Source organism: Apodemus sylvaticus, chromosome 19 (assembly GCF_947179515.1).
Source record: "Apodemus sylvaticus chromosome 19, mApoSyl1.1, whole genome shotgun sequence".
In the NCBI taxonomy this organism is placed as follows: domain Eukaryota; kingdom Metazoa; phylum Chordata; class Mammalia; order Rodentia; family Muridae; genus Apodemus; species Apodemus sylvaticus.
Genome location: NC_067490.1, coordinates 11,350,747 through 11,370,646, shown reverse-complemented (window position 1 = coordinate 11,370,646; position 19,900 = coordinate 11,350,747). Strand labels below are relative to the sequence as shown.

Below are 19,900 nucleotides of genomic sequence, written 5' to 3'. Positions count from 1 at the left end.
AGTGCTGGCATGAGAAATCAGAGCCTAGCTCTGAGATGCTGTGGCTCCCAGGCCAGGCAGCACGGCATCCTGCTGGTCCCGCTGGGTAGAAAGGCAGTTGGCTCTTGTGCTGACACTGCTGGCTCGGCACACAGGAGTTTTTGTCTTTTCCCCTACTTCCTTTAGAACACAGATCCCCCATTCTCTCCACCATGATCATCAGACACTGTAACCCGCCTCATGAGCAGCTTGGTGGCCGGGCCTTTGTGCGAGAAAACAATACTGTCTTTCCTCCGGCAAATAGCAAGCCAGGGCAACCTCTTCCTCCAGCTGAGCAGATCCAGGGGCTGGATGGCTGTGTAGGGATGGGGCAGAAGGAAGGGACACTCTAAGGCTCTGGATAGCCAAAGGAAGCTGCCTGCTGGCCCAAGTCAACCACCTGGATGGAAAATGCTGGCCCAGGAGGAAAAGTCTCCTTTCTAATATGTCAGTCCTGGACTCTGTAGTATGAGTGTCTGAGAGCCAACTCGCCCAATTCCCTGGGTGAGTATGGCCTCACGACCCAATCAGAGGCCATATGGGTTCCTTTGGCATCCAGACATGCTGAAGAACAATGTGGGATTTAAACCTTCCTCACCAGCTCCCAAACATCCCCCAAGTGCCACAGACCGAACTGTGGGTTGGTTCTCAACAGTCCATGAGCATTCGCCATGGGCCAACTCTTTCCTACGAGACAGCAATGCCTGCTGATTACTTCCTAGCCAATGCTTGCCAGTCACTTCCTGCCTGTCATTTCTCTACTTCTTGGCTAACACCCTGTCTCTGGGTGAGTTTGGTTAGACCTCTAGCTTCTGGCTGGCACTTGGGCTCCTTGGCATTTTATTTGGCCAAAAGTATGCATTTCCTTTGCAAATGGGCTATTTGTGATCGCAACGTTTTATTATAAATGTTTGGGGGGTTTTATGTATTCAAAAACCAACTTCTTCTACAGTCTGCCACATGAGACCTCAGAGTCATGCTTCTATCCACACAAGTGAGGAGTGGGACAGTCAGAAACCAGTGCTCCACCAGACCCACCAAAGAAATGAGGCTCAGGAGGAACAGGCACTGCAGAAAATGGCAGCTTCTTGGTTAGAGGTTGGGGACCGGAACAAGGAGGCGTGAACCATCACCGGTGCCCTCCTGGAAGCTCACTGTGGAAAAGCCTATGAGACAGAAGCTCAAAGGGACAGTTGTAAGAGCACAATGCCGGGAAACGGAGGTGACCATGCTCGTCTGTTAGCCTTGGGGCTGGGGTCTGACCAGGCCACAGCTTCTTCCCGTCTGTGACTCTCTAGGCCTCTAATAGACTCCTCGGGTCCCCAGATTCCAGGCGTTGAATCGGCGCCATAATTTGCATTTCCAGGGGCACGTACAGAACACCAGACTTGAAGACATCAGAAGAGCGTCCAGCAGTAGCACATCCCCCACCATAATGTGTCCTTTTAATAACTGTGCCTTGTCTCCACGCATTGCCATAGCTGTGCGTTCCCTTCCACAGAATTCAGGGTGTGCACACACATCTCCACCACCTGGGGATCTCGCTACAGGACTGTGCTATGGTCTATTCAACACGTAAATGGCACAAAGCCTCCCTTCCTCTGAAACCTGTAAGAGACGCCCATCTCTGTCATACATGCCTTGCTCTGCTGGGTCCGTCTTTGGCATTATTAACTGTTCTAATAAATCTCTTGTATATAGCATTAATAACTAATCTCTTGCCTATAGCATTAATGACTATGCTAATAAATATCTAACTCAGAAGAAGAATCTACCTCAATGCCCACTGGTGCCCCAATCATAAGCTCTTTCAGTGTCTTCCCATTTACATTGGCAGCAATTTGCCAGATACTGTTTTCCTTGATAACCTTGGCTGAGGCAAACACAGGTTCTTTTATTTCAGCCTTAATAACCAATATCTTAACTAACTTAACTGTCAGATCACGTATTCCATATCATGCAATACATATTCACACACACACACACATTTATATAGATATAGTTGTATCATATATATATGCATTTATATAGATATAATTTTACTATATACCATACACTATATACCATCCCTTGGAACTAGAGTTACAGTTGATGGTTAGCCACTCAGTGTGGATGCTGGAAACGGAAATCAGGCCCTCTATAACCACTATGAACTTTTATTCAGTGAGCTGTCTTTCCAACACATTTGTATATTTTTTTAAGCCCAGTTTGTTATCTGTTTTCTATTCTCAACCACTTTAGTATTTGGATATACTTTCATTCTGGGTGCTTAAGACCATAAAGTTGTCCAAAAACTAACTTTAAAGAACGTAAGGATGGCTTGGCTGTGGTGGTACATGCCTTTAATCCCAGCACTTGGGAAGCAGAGGTGGGTCGATCTCTGTGGGTTCCAGATGAGCCCGGTCTACAGAGCAAATTCCTAGACCAGTAAGGCCACACAGAAAACAACAACAACAACAACAACAACAAAGAAACCAACTCTAAGTAAATATAAATAATATGCAAAGAAAGAAATACAATAAATAATGAAAATGTAAGGCCAGTTCCGTTGGTGATTGATGCAATCTGTAACCTATGTTGACTCCATCAGCTGCCCTCATTATCTGTAGCTGGTATTTTCTGTCAGAGACCCTCAGGATCTCTGCTTCCCTTCCAGTGGTAGCCATGTTGGTGTCCTTGCCTCAGATCTGTCTGGGAGCCTCAGAGGATCTCTGCTACTCCCACTGGGGTGTAGGGACGGCTCTCCTGTCTCCTACTTCAGATCTCCGGCTTCCATACCTCAGCAGCCCATTTGACTCTCCAGGTATCATTCCACTTTTCTGAGGGTGTCTTCTCTCCAGGATGTAGAATTCTTTGTCCATTCCACAGGACCGATAGATGACCACCCCTCATCCAAGACTCCTGTAACATTTGTGGGGGCTTGTTTGGGATTTAAAGATCAATGCACACACACACACACACACACACACACACACACACATACACACAGGAGTTTGAAGTTCTCTACTTAAAGTCAGTGTAACTGACCAAAACCGGCCAGGGAAGGGTTAGAGATGCCTTGATCATCCCGTACCCTGAGCAACCTCACAGAGTGAGGGAATCTTCCCAGCTATGATCGTCATGGTCTCCCTGAGTCAACTCCCTTTTATTATTGTCTACTGGGGACTAAGAAAAGTAGGGGAGCTAATCTTTGGGATCTAGTGGCTTTGATCTCATGTAGATAAATGGCAAGTTGCCCCCTGTAATATGGAGGAACCAGAGTAGGCGTTTATACCTCTGCCCCAAAGCTAAGAGACATTGCCCGCTTTCCTCAAGGAAAAGCTAAATTCCAGGGCAGGATAGCTTTATTCTACCCCTAACAGGTCTAGTTAGCCTCTTGGTCTCTGTGATATTTCGGTGACTTTTGTCACGTAAGCTCTTCCCACAGACACTCAGAACACGAGGGCAAAGAGACACGTGACTAAGCTGTCTTCCGCTTGCTGGGTTTGCTTCTGCATGATTTGTCAAAAGGACTGCTCCCTTCCGGGCAAGAGCGCACAACTGATGCCGTCTGAAGTTCAGGTGTAGTGCTGCTGTAGACAGGCAGTAGGAACACAGACTGCTTTCTGGGTTCATTTTGTGTCCTGATAAGAGGCACAACATTTCTTCCCTGTGTGAAAGGAGCACAGGATAGGCTATTTTTTTAAAGCATTTCTGGCTCAGAGAACTCATAACCTTTGACCAGAGTGAGGACAGAGAGGCCCAAGACAGAGCTGGCATGTTTTTCCCGAGGTCCTACAAGTACTAAGTAAGTAACTAACTTTCTGCATGCTGGTCCCTGAGAATGCTGGACTCCAAGAGGAGTTTGGGGGTAACCGCTGCCCAGCACCACCAGCCACAGCATGGCATCCCTGAAGGAGGGGACCAGGAAGCTGGCACGAGGCAAGATGTTCAAGAGGCCACCTCAGAAGCCAGTCCTGGCCACACAGCCTCCAGTCGTCAGCACTAGAAGTTTCCAGCTCTTGGCTGTGTAGTCTGCTGTTTAAATCAATTCACCCACACTGTCTCTCTCCTCTTCCCACCCCCAACCTTGCCTCTGGACCCGCGCCAATATTCATATAATACATTTAAAAGGCACAGGGACGATGACTCCACACTTCCTGCCCAACAGACCCATGTTCTTTCTAGATCAGATCCAATTGTGGCTGCCCAGTGGCTCCCCAGGGTACCACTCAATGGGGCCCTGTATGCAGGCCTGGTTGCCCGGCTCCTCCCTACCCTTGGCCCCCATTGGCAGCCTCTGCCTGCCGCGGACTGCGCCAAGCCCACACCCAGTTCTCTCCGGAGGAAGAATAAGAAACTGCTCTGTCTACACTCGGACACTCTGTCAGTCACTCGGACACTGAAGCCAGAGAGGACCCCAGCAGCAAAAGGTGACCAGGAGGTGAGAAACAGCCTCTGATGAGACGCGAGTGGGGAAAAAAAAAAAACCCTGCTTTTTTCTTTCCTTGGAGGATGGGGTGTAAAGGGGATAGAATGGGAACTGGGCTTTAAAATTTTGTAAAAGACCTTCAGGGATGTTTGGCATTTCAAAATTGTCGATGAGGCGGTCTTTATTGTTTCCTTGCGACTGTTGTTAACACTGACTGGGCAGCATTCAGGGTATTGTCTCTGGCTTTGTTTTCATTAAGCCAGGGAAACCTTAGGTCATTTTTAGAGATTCCGAATGACCGAGGATGTTTTCAGAGATGGCACATGGTGCTTCTTCTCTAAGTTCTAAGGGAAGGATTTTCTTTCCTGGAATAGGGTCACCCCAAATCCCCAATCACAGCTCTTCCTTCTTCGTGGTAACTTTTCCCCTGGGGGTCCCTGGAACACCCCCCCCCCCACACACACACACACACCCGTGATCTTTTCCAGTTTTCCTATTTAAAACGCCAGGAGCTGCCTCTTCAGACACTACTCAAGAAAAAAAAAATTGCAAAGTAGTTGAATCTTTTCAAATCATTCTGAATTGGGACAGAGAAACGAAGGTTTGGGGGGGCTTCTGACTTCCCTGTTACCCCTCCTGGGGAGGGGCAGCTTCTGTGGGGGACCCTTCACCTCACAGGCAGTACCATTCCAAGAGGCTCAAGCCCTCTGTTTTCTTTATAAAGACTAATCCATTTGTCTTAGAAGACAGACGGCAAACGGATGCTTCCTTAGTTGAAAGAATAGGGGAAATTTTGAATTTCTAGGGTAGTTATGAAAAAAACTTTATGGAATGTTTTAGCATATGGGATAGGGTGTTACACTATTTATGTTGAAGTCTTAGTCCTTATCCACAAGAAGATCATTTAACCTTGCCCTCCCCCAGCCATTAGGACTTTGAACGGTATCTGTATGATACAGAATTTCTGAAGACTTTTTTTAAATCAATAACTGTGCTGGGTATGACCCTTGGGAGAGTAGAGACAAGGAGGTCATTATTTACAAGAGAAGCTGGGGACAGTGAGACCTCATCTCAATCTAAAAAGCAAGAAAGGCAGGTAATTCTGTGCCTGCCTTACCCTCTCCTCCCCACTGCTCTTTCCATGGTACTAAACGTATTTTCTTTCATAGAATACAAACAAAAACAGTAACCGGGGCTGGAGAGATAGCTCAGCCCAGTACCCACATGGCAGCTCATGACTGCCTGTAATTCCAGTTCCAGATCTAACACCCTCTTCCGGCCTCTGCGGGCACCAGGCATGCACACACTACAGATCATACCCTACAGGCAAAACACCCAGGCACATAAGATTTTCTTTTTAGCTAAAAGACCAACAATAACTGAAAACTCAAGTTAAGAAACTAAGAGAGAATATTACATGCCTTCCATCTGAGTTGTTCTACCTACATGAGTTACTTCAGGTATCTTTGGAAAATACAACCAAAACAAAGAACCAGAGAGCCAACGAAGGCCCAAAACCTTTGTTTCTTTTGGGAGACCATTAATAAAAACGTAAAAAGTTACTAAAATTGCATTCTAAGATGTAATATGTTCAACCTGAAATGACATCTTTTTAAAGATTTATTTATTAATTATACACTGTAGCTGTCTTCAGACATGCCATAAAAGAGTGTTGAATTTCATTCCAGATGGTTGTGAGGCACCATGTGGTTGCTGGGCTTTGAACTCAGGACCTTTGGAAGAGCAGTCAGTGCTCTTAACCACTGAGCCATCTCTCCAGCCTCCTGGAAATGATTTTTGAACCTTTGTTTAATCATGGCTGTGCAGGTTCTGACTGAAGGATCAGAACTCTCTGCCTAAGTGGCTGGTTTTGGAAATGAGTCCAAAGCCACCTCTGATAAGGAAGTCCCTCAGATGATCGAGTGGCCCTTCCCGAATCCCCGGGCCATGGCTGCTGCATCAGGTGCTCCCTGTGAAGGCCCTCTGCTTCTCACAGGCATGCACACGCCTGTTCACAAAGAAACCGCTGTACTCTGAGGCCAGGCCAGTGAGCAAGCACGGAACACTGGGCCGGGCCTTGGGCCTCAGCCTCCCTGTCAGGAAGCCAGTAGGGTCACATGACTTGGGAGTACGTTTCTTCAAGGTCACTTAACTGCTATTTTTCAAAAAGTTGGTACAGCGATACCTTTATTTTCCAGATGAATTTTACAGTGTTTTTTGTTTTGGTTTTGGTTTTGGTTTGTACCCCCATCCAAAAAAATTTTCATTCATATTTTTGTTTAAACACCTTAAACTAACGTATTCATTCAAATGAACATAAGCTCTTTGCTAGGGTTTTTATCACTGCCGTGAAACAGTGAAACCAAAAGCACAGACAGGGAGGAGAGGGCTTCAGCTTTGGCTTCCACCTCATAGTTCATCACCACGGGGATTCAGACTGGGACTCAAGCAGGGCAGGATCCTGAGGGCAGGAGCTGATGCAGAGGCTGTGGAGGGAGTGCCCCTTTCCCGCTTACCCGCTTGCTCATAGAACCCGGAGCCACCAGCCTAGGGATGGAGTCACCCACAGTGGGCTCAGGCCTCCCTCATCTGTCACTACTTAAGAAACTGCTCTATCTTATGGGGACATTTTCTCAATTGACGCTCCCTTCCCTTCCCCAACTTTAGCTTGGGTCAAGGTGATACAAAACTAGCCAGAACATTCTCTCTCTCTCTTTTTTTTTTTTTTTGGTTTTGTTTTGTTTTGTTTTTCCAGAGACAGGGTTTCTCTGTGTAGCCCTGGCTGTCCTGGAGCTCACTCTGTAGACCAGGCTGGCCTCGAACTCAGAAATCCACCTGCCTCTGCTTCCCAAGTGCTGGGGTGTGCACCATTACTGTCCTCGCCAGAACATTCTTATTCTTGCTCCCCAGAACCTTTTGGAAGAGCCTGTATTTTTCCTCCTAACCCCTGACATTATTGCTATATGAGGATGCTGTTTAAAAATTGTTCGTCGATACTGATTTATATATGTATATGTATATAGGTATTATATACTTGCTACTAGTCATCTTAGTGTCTTTCTTAAATTTACCAGCTGCTGGTATATCCTGGAGACCTCCAGGATTAGGGAGAGCAGGAGTCCTTCCCCAAGGCTTTGTGTTAGCATCTTTGCTAGTTTCTCATTGGCCAAACCCAACCAGAAGCCAATGGTCTTGGAAACTCATCCCTGTAGCCGGTGGGGACATAGGGGCAGGAGGGAGGGGCTGGATGAGAGAGAATGAGCCACGGTCTGCGGGGATCCCAGGATGCCTCTCTCCGTCAGGCCTCTCTAGCCCTCATCTGCGCTGAGGCCTGAAAGCAGCGTTTTAAACTCTCCAAAGAAGAGGGTAGCAAACATGAAAAGGTATCCTATCCTTCCTCTGCAGCCTCCGGGATGTCTGAGCTGGAGAAGGCCTTGGTTGCCCTCATCGATATCTTCCATCAGTATTCAGGAAGAGAGGGCGACAAACACAAGCTGAAGAAATCAGAGCTGAAGGAACTCATCAACAATGAGCTCTCTCACTTCCTGGAGGTAAGCGAGTCTTGCAAAACCACCACCGAGCTGCACTAGAAACAACGGTCCTTATGTCTGTTCCCTGGACAGCTAAGCCCTCGGACTATGAGCTCAGATGGGCCGTTTCTGTCCCTTGAATCTGAGGATCCGTGGGTGAGGACAGTAAACCACTCACAAGTGACACTCAGGACCCGTCAGCTGGTCACAGCACACATCTGTAGTGTTTGCACTTCAACGGTGGAAGCAGGAAGCCAGCCTGGGCCATACAGGGATAGCATCTCTCAGCACAGAACACAAGGCTAGTGAGAAAGGTTAGCAGGTAAACGCCCCGCCCACGCCCCGCCCCCAAGCCTGATGGGCAGTTTGATCACTGGGCTCTACATGGTAGAAAGAGGGTCCCAATTCCATGTGTGTACCATGGTGTGAGAGTATGTAGGCATGTACACACACACACTTTTTTTTAAGCATGAGAAGTATGGGGGAGGGGAAGAAATCTTTTTTGTCTAGCTGTCTGGTACTTCCTACAAAGTCCTAACAGAGATTAAATAAACATTTACTGGGCACTCAATAATTCAATATTTGAGATACATGGGCTCACAAGGCACCCAACCTAACATATCCACATATCCACGAGTGAATCCCTGCCTGAGGGGAGGAAGGGCCCCCTAGAGCATATGACATTGACCGGGCATAAGTTTAGTTTGGAGTCTACTTGGGGAGCTGCACAAGGGGTTCCTGGCAAGCTGCTTGTCTCTGGGCACTTAATATTCTGGTAGTGAAAGCATTCACTTCCTTACCCACTGTCTCCTGTGCCCTTGAATCAGCTTACTAGCGGCTCTACTGCCCACAAACCGAGTGCTCCTGTGGAGGCAAACTGCTACCCATCTGCTACCCAGTGCTCCCTTGGTCCCCTAAAGCAAGGTTCCTGCCACACTCTGAATGATGTGGAAATGCTGGTGGTATACAATGAATGTGTCTCTGCCACAGAGAGCGCCCTTGGGCCCCAGAAGTAGCCAACCACACAGACAGAGGAAAACTAGTCAGTGTTTGATCAAGTGCCAAGCCAGGGTATAACTCTGGGGCACAGCCAGGTCACATGGTAACAGGAATCCACACTCCAAGTGGACTGGGTGTGGTGATACTTACTGACTGGATGAGAGCCTGAGGTTTCCCCCTCTGCCATCCATCCAGGCAAATTACTTCATTGTTCTGTAGGGAGCTAGCTGGCCTCTGGGCTTGCTGGAGAAAATTTCAAATGGGCTTTGGGGACTAATTCCTCAGACATTCAGATACTGGGTGACCGGAACTCTGTATACATAACTAGTTCTAGTCCCATGCACTCTGCCTTTGGACTTAACAGAAGAGTCTTAACCTCTTCATCTGTGAAGAGGAGCACCTAAGGGCCAGGTGAACGTGTCAAGCCCTTCATGTATAGTGAAAGCCCAGCTGATGACAGTGAAAGATACTCACTACTCTCACGATTTTACAACAGGGAAAACAATTACCCGGTAATGGCACATTTATAAATGACAACTTGTGTACGACATCAAAGTATTTTACATGTTTGCTGGCCTGGTTCCACCAAAGCTCTAGAAATTATCCACCTGAAGGAGGAAAGGTTTAGTGATCTATTTCGTTGCTTTTGTTTTTCCAAGCTAGGGTTTCTCTGCACAGCCCTGGCCATCCTGGACCAGTCTGGGATCCACCTTCCTCTACCTCCTGTCATGGCCAGGCGGGAAGGATTTATTCTGGCTCGTGATTTCATTTCACAGTTGTCAGGTTCCACTGTTGGGGGGGGGAGGCCTTTGATGAGGCAGACCACCCCAGTGAGGAGCAAAGAAACAAGGGAAGGGGCATGACCCAGGGATGCAGCTTCCCCCCAAAGGCTCTAGCAGCCCCCTGTAGTGCCACCGATTAGCCCCGAGCCTCTACACATTAGCCTCCTCCAGAGGCCATGTAGGTTTGAAATCAAAGCATGGGTTATAACTACATGGTTCCCATCTGATCTTTTGGGAGATGTTTTAAAGTCCCAGTGAGTCCCTGGGAATCATCATCTTTTACAGGGGAACCTTTTGTATTTAGGGAAGCAGTTGGCTTCCCCACAGAGCTCTCTGGTCCAGGGAGGTGGAAGGAAGAGTTAATTGAACTAAAGGCGAAGCTCAGAGCCTGCAGTCTTCCCACCCACGGATGTTTTCAGGCCCGCACTGTCGCACTGTCCTGGCATCCGTACCATGCACTTGCCTGGTGCATCAGTAAGGAACCGCCTTACCACTCGCCCGACTTTGGCATCAGAACCGTCGGGGGTGGGGGAAACCTATGACACCTAGGAAGCTACTCATGAAGAAAGAGCAAACGGCAGCTTTGACGTGCTCGCAAGTGGTATTTTAGTGACTGTTAGGATCCACGCGGCTCCCAAACACACGGACACTCGGGGGAGCTGAGCTCAAGTCACTGGCCCAGGCTGTTTGTTACGTCTTCATTTCTGACCCCTATTCTGACGTAATCCAGGTCGCACCAGACCAAAGGGAAGAGAACAGTCTGCTCCCCACGTCCCTGCGGCTGACTGTCCCTGCTCACAGAAGGCTGTTAGGACGATGCTTCATTTCCTGTATCAGGAGAGTTTCTGACGCAAATGGATCAGCTCGGTCCTTTTAATAGCGCTCTGACGGCCCCGTCTTCTATCTAGAGAGAGGTTTAAATCAATCGCCCTCTCTTTCTTCTTCTCTCTTAGGAAATCAAGGAGCAGGAAGTGGTAGACAAAGTGATGGAGACGCTGGATGAGGACGGGGATGGGGAGTGTGACTTCCAGGAGTTCATGGCCTTCGTCGCCATGGTGACCACAGCCTGCCATGAGTTCTTTGAACACGAGTGAGACCAAGAAAACAAAAAAAGTAGCTGAGCTGCGGCAGCAGACATGAGGGTCACAAGAAGAGGCACAGCAAAGGCTTTGGGCTCCAAGGAGCTGGGCTCTCTAGACACCCGTAACTAATTAGGAAGCTTGATTTGCATTGGGAATGAAACCCCTCGACCCCCTTCCCAAGGGCTGCTTCAGGTTAGCACATCATGATTTCTGCTACACTAGGCATTCCCGTGAGCTGACAGGTCCCGGGAACTGTCGGTAAGGGTCTCTTAGGAGACGAAATCAATGCCCTGCGGGTACAGCACGCCTTGCTGACCACCATGCCCCTGCAGAAGGGTCACCCGTAAGAATGGAGGCAGACTACTAACCGTAGTTCCGGCGGACAGCTTTCTTAGGTATATGCTTCCCATACTTCTATGGACCCACAGCTGGTGCCTTGCAAAGAGGTTGCCCACCCTTACATGTGCTTGCCTGGGCAAATGGCGCCCACCCCAGAAAGTAGACAGACTGATCACCTACACCCTCCCTCAGCCCAAAGGAGCACAGCCGCACTTACGTCTCTTCCTCCACAGTGTGCAGTGATTCATTACTAAGTAAATATTTAATGCTAACGGTTCTAACTGGGAAAACAATTAGATCTCACTAAGTATGAACATTCTAAGGAACAAGATTCAAAATTCTGCTCAGGAGACTTCTTTTAGGATGACACCATTGTTCCCGTAGGACACGGAAAGATGGAGGAGGGAAATGGCCAGAGTCTTTTTCTATACCTTCCCCACTCCCTCTGCTGTCCGCAGAGAGAGTGACCATGAGGTTGAGATTCGCAGGATGAGCTGCTGGCGAATGAAGGGCCTCTGAGCTGTGCCCTTTAGCAGCTGGTAGGCATGTCTGACCTGCTGGTGCCTGGGGCCTGCTTGACATTTGGTGAGGCCGCACGTTGAGGATTGTGGGAAGCTGAGCTGGATGCTTTCTAACCTGTCTATTCAAACCGCAAAGGTTCAAATAATCCAAGCTACAGATAAATAAAAATAGCATTGCAAATATTAAAAAAGTCGCTCTAGGAAAAGTTCTAATTACTCTTATCTCCTTTTTGGTACTGTTATTTTTTTTTTTTAAAGAGACTTAGAAGTTCATTAAGTCAACTGAACAATGCCCTTGCGTAAAACAAAACATTGTAAAAATTCTCCATCGCTACTGAAGAAGAAATAAAGTACTTAAGAGACTAGGACAAGGGCTAAGGTCCCTAAAGTGGCACTGCACAGACCTCACCCCACTCACAAGCAGAACCCAAGGGTAGGTGAGAGACACTCGGGCTGCAAAAGGCCCTACAATGTTCAAAGTCTGCGCAGATTCAGACCCCCCGCCCCCCCCCCCCCCCCCGCCACACACACACCCCATGTAGCTCTTACAGGCAATTTTCTGGCCTGGCTCGGTCACATGTTAGCTTTCTTGCCACTGTGACAGAATTCCTGACTTACCTAAAGAGGAATAAATATTCGCTTAGCTCATGCTTTCAGAGGTTCACATAGAGGGAAGGGCATGGCGGAGGAACTCACACAGTGTCAGGTAGGAAGTAGGCTGGAAAGGACCGGAGACTGGTGCACCTCCCAAGATACGCCCCAGCGACCAACTCCTTCTAGTCTGCCCTCCTGGAGGCCAAGGGGCCTAACACACGAAGCTGTAGGAGATACTGAGTGTGTACAGGAGAGCACTGGAGACCAGAAGCAGAGAACTGGCAGTGTACTGGGCTAGAGGCACATAGTAGGTACTTTGGGACATCTGAGCTAACAAGACAGAAGATGGAGGTCCCCCACCTCATGCCACATGACACACGGTCAGGACACCTACCTTTCCAAGCCTCCTGAACCCCTCTAGGAAGGCAGATATGGTGACTGACAGAAGGTTGTGGCCCATGAGTCTAGAGTTCAACATGAATTTCACACCAGTGCAAGCCCCCATGCTACATGTCACCCATCTGCAGGTGACACTTTATTTGCTGGGAGTGGGCAGGGCTCTAGGTCCTGCCCTCCTGTGCACAGTACTCCACATCACAGAGGCTCCTGAGCCAACCCTGCTGACAAGCTGCACTCTCAGCCTGGACGCCTCTGAGGAGAGGCTCTGAGGTGGCCAGGTCTCTGCGGGGGTGGGGGGTGGGGGGTCCCAAGATCTTCTCCAAACAGCCTGAGGCAGAGCAGAGCAGGAGCAGCTCAGGGAGGAAACTCAGGTCTTTCACCACAAGCTGTCCAAGAAGAGAACAGGAGAGGAGAGAGTTGAGCCCATTCCCCAGGATGGTGACCGGGTTAGAGGGACAGTAGCCAGTACTGCAAGCGGCTGGGGCCGTGACCTCTCCCGTGTGGTCCTTCTGGGGTTAGTGGGTTCCTAGGCACCACACCCACACACCACACACCACAAACTCTGACCCGCCCGTGCTTCTAGCGGAGCCGAGGCTAGGCCACTGTGGACATCAAAGGAGGCACCGGGAGGTGACTCACTGTGCGCTGGGGGGAAGGGGGGGAGGCGGCGCGGGCCTGGCAGCCCAGGATGTGCCGCATGCAGTCCTGCACAGCACACAGTGTCGTCATTAAGACATGTAAAGAATGTATGTAACGGATTCAAAACTTTATGTAATTTATTAAGTACAAAAGCAGGTTATAAAATAAGTATATGGTCCTAATTTTGGTTTTAAAAAAATTTTTAAGGCTAAAAATCCCTGAGATTCTTGGCAATCCTAAGGCTGCCATTACTTGTAAGTAGGACTGCAAAAGATTTTAAATTTCCTTTCTGACACTTTAATGTGTTTTCTAGCTTTCAAATATGGTAAGTGTGATTGTGTTTATATTTCTGAAAGAAATAATGCATAATAAAATACATCCTATTTTGGGAAACTTTTAAAACCCTTTCACACATTTCAAAATGCAGAATTACAAAGTCAATAGCTTTTATTAACATGATATAAAAAAATTAGTGTGATATACAGAATTCCCAGAGAGTAACCTTAAAACATTTTAACATGATTCCTAAAACCTTTACTTACCAGATACGTTCTTACTGCCACTGAGTTTTCAATACAAAAAGTTTACAGGCGCTGTCTGCTCTAAAACGACAACGTTGAGACGGCGGATGGGTAGTTCCGGTCTCCTTCACAGCCGTCTACCGCGAACCCTATCAGTCTGCCGCTAGACTCTGAGGCCAATAAGTTACATGGATTCTGTACATAGTTATAGCGGGATTATTACAATTCCAGTATGTTTTAACATACTACACCACAGTTTGATACCATGAGCAACAGGGCTATACCACGCAGTGCTGCTTCCCGATGTGAGATACGAGGACAGAACCTGTCAGCGGGACTCGCGATGCACATGTCCAGGCTAACCCTAGCACAATCTAGCTGTCTCTGTGAAGTCGATGTGATTCATAAACATCTCCATCCTTCCAAGTCCCTAAACCCCAACAACTCAATAACATTAATCTTTGATTAGTCATATAAAAATAATCTTAGATTCATGCTTGACTTCAAACTCTTATTAAGTATCTAAAAGATTTTTACATTCTCTTTTCTGACTTAAGTACAATATTAGATCACTCAGATTTCAAGTTTGGATAAGATTAACTGAAAAAAAAAATGGTTTGGCCAAGTTTTATAGGCACATAACTCAAATGCGAAGCCAAGAGGCTGCAGCTCTGTCCACTCTAGACAGACGGGCACCCATGGCAACTCGGCTGTGTAGGAGGCCTGGCTAGCACAGTGAGGAGACCTTAGGTTGCCACTCATACACCCAGACCTGTTCACAAAAATAAGTCTGTAAGCTTCATGAGGGGATGGATACTGTGATGCCGTGAGAACTCACAGTTTAGATGTTACGAAGTTACAGGCTACCGAAGTGATTTTAAATTAAATGCTGGTTTATCTTTCTGAAATAGGATCTAACTAAACAGTCCAAAATGGCACTTGCTGAGAGCAGTAGTGATCACACACACATACACGCGCACACAGGCTTTAGTAATCGGACTGGAGGGAGGGAGGGGGCCTTGCGGCAGCGTGGAGTCTGGGCTGAGCATGGAGGGTGGGCTGTGGGTGTGGAGGGTGGGCTGTGAGCGTGGAGTCTGGGCTGAGCGTGAAAGGTGGGTTGTGAGCGTGGAAGGTGGGCTGAGTGTGGAAGGTGGGCTGAGCGTGGAGGGTGGGCTGCCCTTTTTCGTCAGCTTTCCTGGGCAGGCTTGACTCAAGAGCCCTCTCCAGCATAGACTTTACATATCTGCTTGTTATTACAAGTGGGAATAAATAATCAGGAAATTATATATTTAGAAATCAGGAATAATTTCTTTTTAGCCTAAAAAAAGTGCAAGCTTGCAGCAGATCAGAGAGCAGCCGTGGCGTAGGCAATGCCCGCAGCATAACACCAGGCCTCTCCTTCCCAGTCACCCATGTTTTGGTAGTTATACTTGGCAGATCCAAAACACTGCTTTAGCTGGTTCGGAGAATGTTCTAACGGGGCATTCAGGACACTGCTGAGAGGATCTGAAAAGTACTCGCAGCCTGGAGCCTGTGACGCCTGAGACCCCTCCCCCCAGGGCAGAGACCCTGTAGCTAGCTTGGCCTCAGAGCCCTGCTGATCCCTAGAGCCGGCGCTGCCCGGCTGGGCTCACATATTGTAGGCCACATAGATGGGGTCCAGCTGGTCGGCCAGGAAGCCATCTCGCAGGTGCATGCGCTGCTTCTCGCCCCGGGAGTTGATGGGGATCACTCCAGGATCCACAATGACCACCACGCCCACCACGAGGTAGTGCTCCTCCAGCACGACATTGGTCACCAGGGCCACCAGGTCCAGGGCGTCCTGCTCCAGGCCATCCAGCTCCACCACCACCACCAGCAGGTTGGTCCAGGTGAACACGGCACTGGAGAAAAATAGACAGTCATGGAGACCGGCAGCACGTGGAGCATGCAGATGCTCGGCCAGTTTCCCAGAGGCAGGAAAGGCGCCTGCTTACGGTATTAGCATGGTGGTGCTGTTTAGCACCGTAACTTCAAGGCTCACCTAACTGAATCGTATAGGGATATCTGCCCTAACACTCTTGATAAGAACAATCAGCAGTTGCTATTAAAAGCTGTGCTTGTCCCAGGGTGAGCTCCTAACCAACAGGGTGAAGAGATCACGGCTCACCACGGTTTAAATGAGAAAACCACATTTACACTAGGTCCTGAGCTCTGGGAGAAAGACGAGGGCCATCTAGCTCACCAGGGGCTGTAACTGTGTGGGGACTGGGCTAGAATGGTGTCTGGTACTGCCCTGTGAGCGGTGCTCGAGCCCAGGGCGAGGCTGACCGGCAGCCCAGGAGACCCCTCCCTCGGCTCCTACCACTCCGCGATGCTCCTGTGTGCACGGATCACAGAGGTCTCTATGTCAATGGGGTGGTACCGCATGCCTCTCAGCTCCAGCGTCTCATCCAGAGACCCAACGACATACAGCGCATCATGTCGCTCTGTGAACACGGAACACGGGGATGTACACGCTTAGGAAGCGAGTTACACAGTGAGTCTGCCTGCTCCTTGTCTGTGAACTCCACAGTCATCCTCCACAGGGAGGCCATGAAACCAGTATCTCTTGGTACTCGTGCTTCAAGCCGAGTGGGCTGGTGAAGATGCCAGCCACCCAGTCTTACCTCTGCATTGCTCAACCACCTCAGCAGTTACAGCAGTGCATGTTAATACGTTTTAAAATGACTTTTACTACAGAACGTTATAGTGACCACAGGCTACAACACTTCTGACTTACGTTGTTAGGCCTGCAGGGGCCAGATGTTTGGAGAATGGTCATAGCTTGGCTTCGTCAGGGTAGAAAGGGTACTACACATGGCTTTAGACCAGGCAGCGCATATCTTGCTAATAAAAAATGCAGTCCCTGGCTAGGTCACGACCAATAGCTGCGAGCCTCCCAGCTCTCGACCAATAGCTGCGAGCCTCCCAGCTCTTGACCAATAGCTGCCACCCCTCCCAGCGTCTCCTCCACAGAGGTCAAGAGTAGATCGTGAGGGCGGGACCAGGAGGAGCAGTTCCACCCAGAGAAAGGTTACTAGACCCGGTTCTGCACCCCACACCAAGAACACAAATCTCCTCCAGTCTGGGACAATATGAGGTCACTGAGGGTTCCCCAAACCTAGGGCCAGGTCCACAAGATAGAGCAACCAAACCCCCAGCCCCTCCGGTGCTGAGGCTAGCCCTTCAGCAAGGGGTTCTTACCTCCGCTGGCATCCGTCAGCTCTGTCCTGCGGAGGAAGCCAAGGTAGCCAGTCCTTGCCCAAACAGTCTGGGTGTCTCCGAAGCTCAGCCGGGCACTGAAGTGGTCCGCGTGAAGTGTCTCCTCCCCATAGACCGTGTAGTACCCCGTGGCATTGTGGGGGCTGCTCACCCAGATCTAGGGGGCGGGGCAATCAAGAGGACAGCAGACCACTGAGTGCTGATTCTGTCCCTCGGAGTCTGTGGCCCACCATGACAGCAAGATAACCCCCAAAGGGAAGGGTGGCACTGCCAAGGTCTGTCTGTGTGAACTAAACACAACTACACAGAGAGCGAGCATTCACAGCTGTGACTAATTACTGATATTCTTTGTTTTTCTTCTCTTCCTTTTAAACAAGGTCTTTTAAACAAAGTTCTGTGTAGCTTTGAACCTGGGACCAGTGTTGGATTGCCACTGGGTCTGAGACCTAGGGGTCTGATGTGAAACCGATTTTAAGGAGTGGCTGACCAGTTCTGTCCAAAGCAGGTGTCCTGTTCCACAGGCGGCTGATAGCTCCATGTAACTCCCGGGCACACCAATGCCCTCAGACCCAGGCAGAGGCCTCTTTCCCCACATCCTGTGCCACTCTACTTATTAGCAGGGCCAGAGAGGGCAAGAGAGGTCGGGAAGAGACCATTTCTAGGATTCTTAAAAGACACATGGAAGCGGGAAAGCATTTAAGAACACTTGCTGCTCTTCCAGGGGACCCGGGTTTGGTTCCCAGCATCCCCTCAGGCAGCTCATCACCCCCTGTAGCTCCTGCTCTGAGAGAGATCCCAGCCTCTAGCATCTACACTTGTGTGCACACGCCCACAGGACAAACACACGTGGATAGTAAGGAATAATAAAAATACGTTTAAAAAAAAAGAGACATATAAAGTCCCAAAAGGCTTAGAATCCCTGAATTCTAAGGGGATTCTGAAAGGAGGAGAGGGAAGCCAGGGTCTGGAAGGCCCTTGTTCTTCTGAGTCAACCCCCAGCCTCAGTCAGCACTCACCTCGCCCAGGTGTGAGTCTCCGAGAGGCCCTTTGGTCTCAGTGTGTGCAATGATGACCTTCACTCCTGGGAGGATCTGGAAGGAAGGAAGATGCTCAGATGTGGAGAAAGAAGACTTGGGATGTGGTGGTGCTGGCTAGACCCACATCTTACACACTCGTCCCTATCTGCCACCGCACGCTGACTACAGATCAGGAGTTTGGACGCTGTGCTAATTTTGATCTGAATTTTAAAAGAAGGGGCACTATCAGAAATACATTGTGAATCTGAACAAAATGGCCCAGGTCCTGAAAACCGGCACTGTATTCTTTCCTGGGAGAGCATTCCAAGGGCCCTCAGCCATTCCCACAGGTGTCTCTCCCTGCCAAATACAATCCTTCCCGGTCCGTTCTCGCCATGCAGCTGCCAGTGAGAAGCCCTGCACTGGTCACCTACTCTGTGCTGACTCGAGCAGTGGAGTGGCCGTGTGCCCTGCCGAGCTTACCACACTCAGTCTGGGGGTCCTCTCTGGGCTTGGGTCAGATCACCCTGCTTCTGAAGTCTGGCCACAAGCTCTGTGCCCCCAGTGTCCCCATGAACAATGCAGAGGATGATAATGTGGCCCTCAGGGAAGTGGAGGAGGAGCTGCAGGGACACGAACTAATAAAGGATGCTGGGCACCTCCTCGCTCTACACTGGTGTGCTGAGCTGCTGTCCCCAGCACACAGACGGAGCCTAACTCTCTCCCTCTGTGGTCCACCTGAACCCTGAGAGCAAAGGACTCAGAACACCATTCTGTCAGGCCCATGTTACTCCTGCAAAGCAGTGTGGAAAAAAACCATGGTGCAGCCATGGACAAGGTGGATATGGGTATAAACAGAATTCCTAAAGTTACCTACGAATGGGAAACGTGTCAATTGGCTAGCTTTGATCACCACCTTGCCTCCTAAAAAGACTGCTGTGGCCTGGGCCAATGGGATTTGCAGTGGCCAAACTCCATGTCTTGCCTCTGGGGCTAAAGTGCACAACCCTGGGAAGCTCTGATAATCCTGTACGTAAAGAGGCTGCCGTGAAACTAGGCAGGCAGCATGTGCCCACTCCACTGGCACGTACGACCCTCTCCCTGCCCAGCTACCCTTCCCTGACCTCTCCTTGCTTCCGAGGATGCTGGTCTCCCAGGATCTGCTCTGCTGACCCCACAACGGTTCACATTTCTAGTTGGCATCCTTGGGCAAATTTAGCCCCTCCCAACTGCCTCAAGGTTTCCAGGGATCTTACGAGGCCAAGACTTGCCTTGATGGTGAATTTCTGGTTGTGTCCTGCTGGGGCCTGTTCTCTATGATCACCCTGGATTAGAGAACACTTTCTTCTCATCTTCGGTCCAGGGTCAGACCTGGCCTTTGTGACTGGGAATGTGAGGCCCCTGATCCATCCCCAGCCTGCCTGCCTCAGCCCCTGCCAGTGTCCGCAGAGAGGCAGCCTCTTCTCCCTTCTACATCTGGGTTCCCCGGCTTTGGGCTCTATGCTCTGAGTATTCAGGGACCTCATCTCACATTCCTCAGCTTTGGTGGCCCAGCCCAGTCCCCACATAATCACTAGGAGCATGCACCCCAGCACTGTCCACACCACAGGTGACAACAGTCCAACTTCTTCTACCTTTCCAGACTCCATCAATGGTAGACTATGCGGAGAACCCCGTTCCACCAGGCGAACTCTAAAAATGGACAGAGGAAAAAATCCAGAATAAAATTTACTCCGTAGTAATTTCTAAAGAGGCAAATCACACGTGTCCAAGTGAGCCCACAAGGTTGTTTCCTGGGTGTAAGTG

General features: G+C 49.4%; 2 protein-coding genes across 3 annotated transcripts in view; one reads left to right on the top strand and one right to left on the bottom strand.

Annotated features, from left to right (window-relative positions):
* The first annotated feature begins 4,212 nt into the window (after positions 1-4,212).
* On the top strand, positions 4,213-11,853 carry S100b (S100 calcium binding protein B). The gene is made up of 3 exons (XM_052163607.1): positions 4,213-4,441; positions 7,835-7,980; positions 10,694-11,853. The coding sequence occupies exons 2-3, from the start codon at positions 7,843-7,845 to the stop codon at positions 10,832-10,834; spliced, it is 279 nt and encodes a 92-aa protein (XP_052019567.1). The 5' UTR covers positions 4,213-4,441; positions 7,835-7,842; the 3' UTR covers positions 10,835-11,853.
* A 1,890-nt stretch (positions 11,854-13,743) lies between these two features.
* The window catches only part of Dip2a (disco interacting protein 2 homolog A), a 78,760-nt gene continuing 72,603 nt past the window's right edge, over positions 13,744-19,900 (bottom strand). For both annotated transcript variants that reach the window (XM_052163580.1, XM_052163581.1), the window contains 5 exons: positions 19,729-19,786; positions 18,095-18,169; positions 17,061-17,235; positions 16,180-16,303; positions 13,744-15,718 (listed from right to left, as the gene is read on the bottom strand). In XM_052163580.1, coding sequence (XP_052019540.1) covers positions 15,466-15,718; positions 16,180-16,303; positions 17,061-17,235; positions 18,095-18,169; positions 19,729-19,786 — 685 coding nt within the window. In that variant the 3' untranslated portion in view covers positions 13,744-15,465. The remainder of the gene's footprint in view (positions 15,719-16,179; positions 16,304-17,060; positions 17,236-18,094; positions 18,170-19,728; positions 19,787-19,900) is intronic.

Excerpts from the sequence above, each read along its gene's own strand:
- S100b (XM_052163607.1), top strand. The coding sequence starts at position 7,843 with ATGTCTGAGCTGGAGAAGGCCTTGGTTGCCCTCATCGATATCTTCCAT. Across the intron at positions 7,981-10,693 it reads AGCTCTCTCACTTCCTGGAG|GAAATCAAGGAGCAGGAAGT; the intron begins GTAAGCGAGTCT and ends CTTCTCTCTTAG.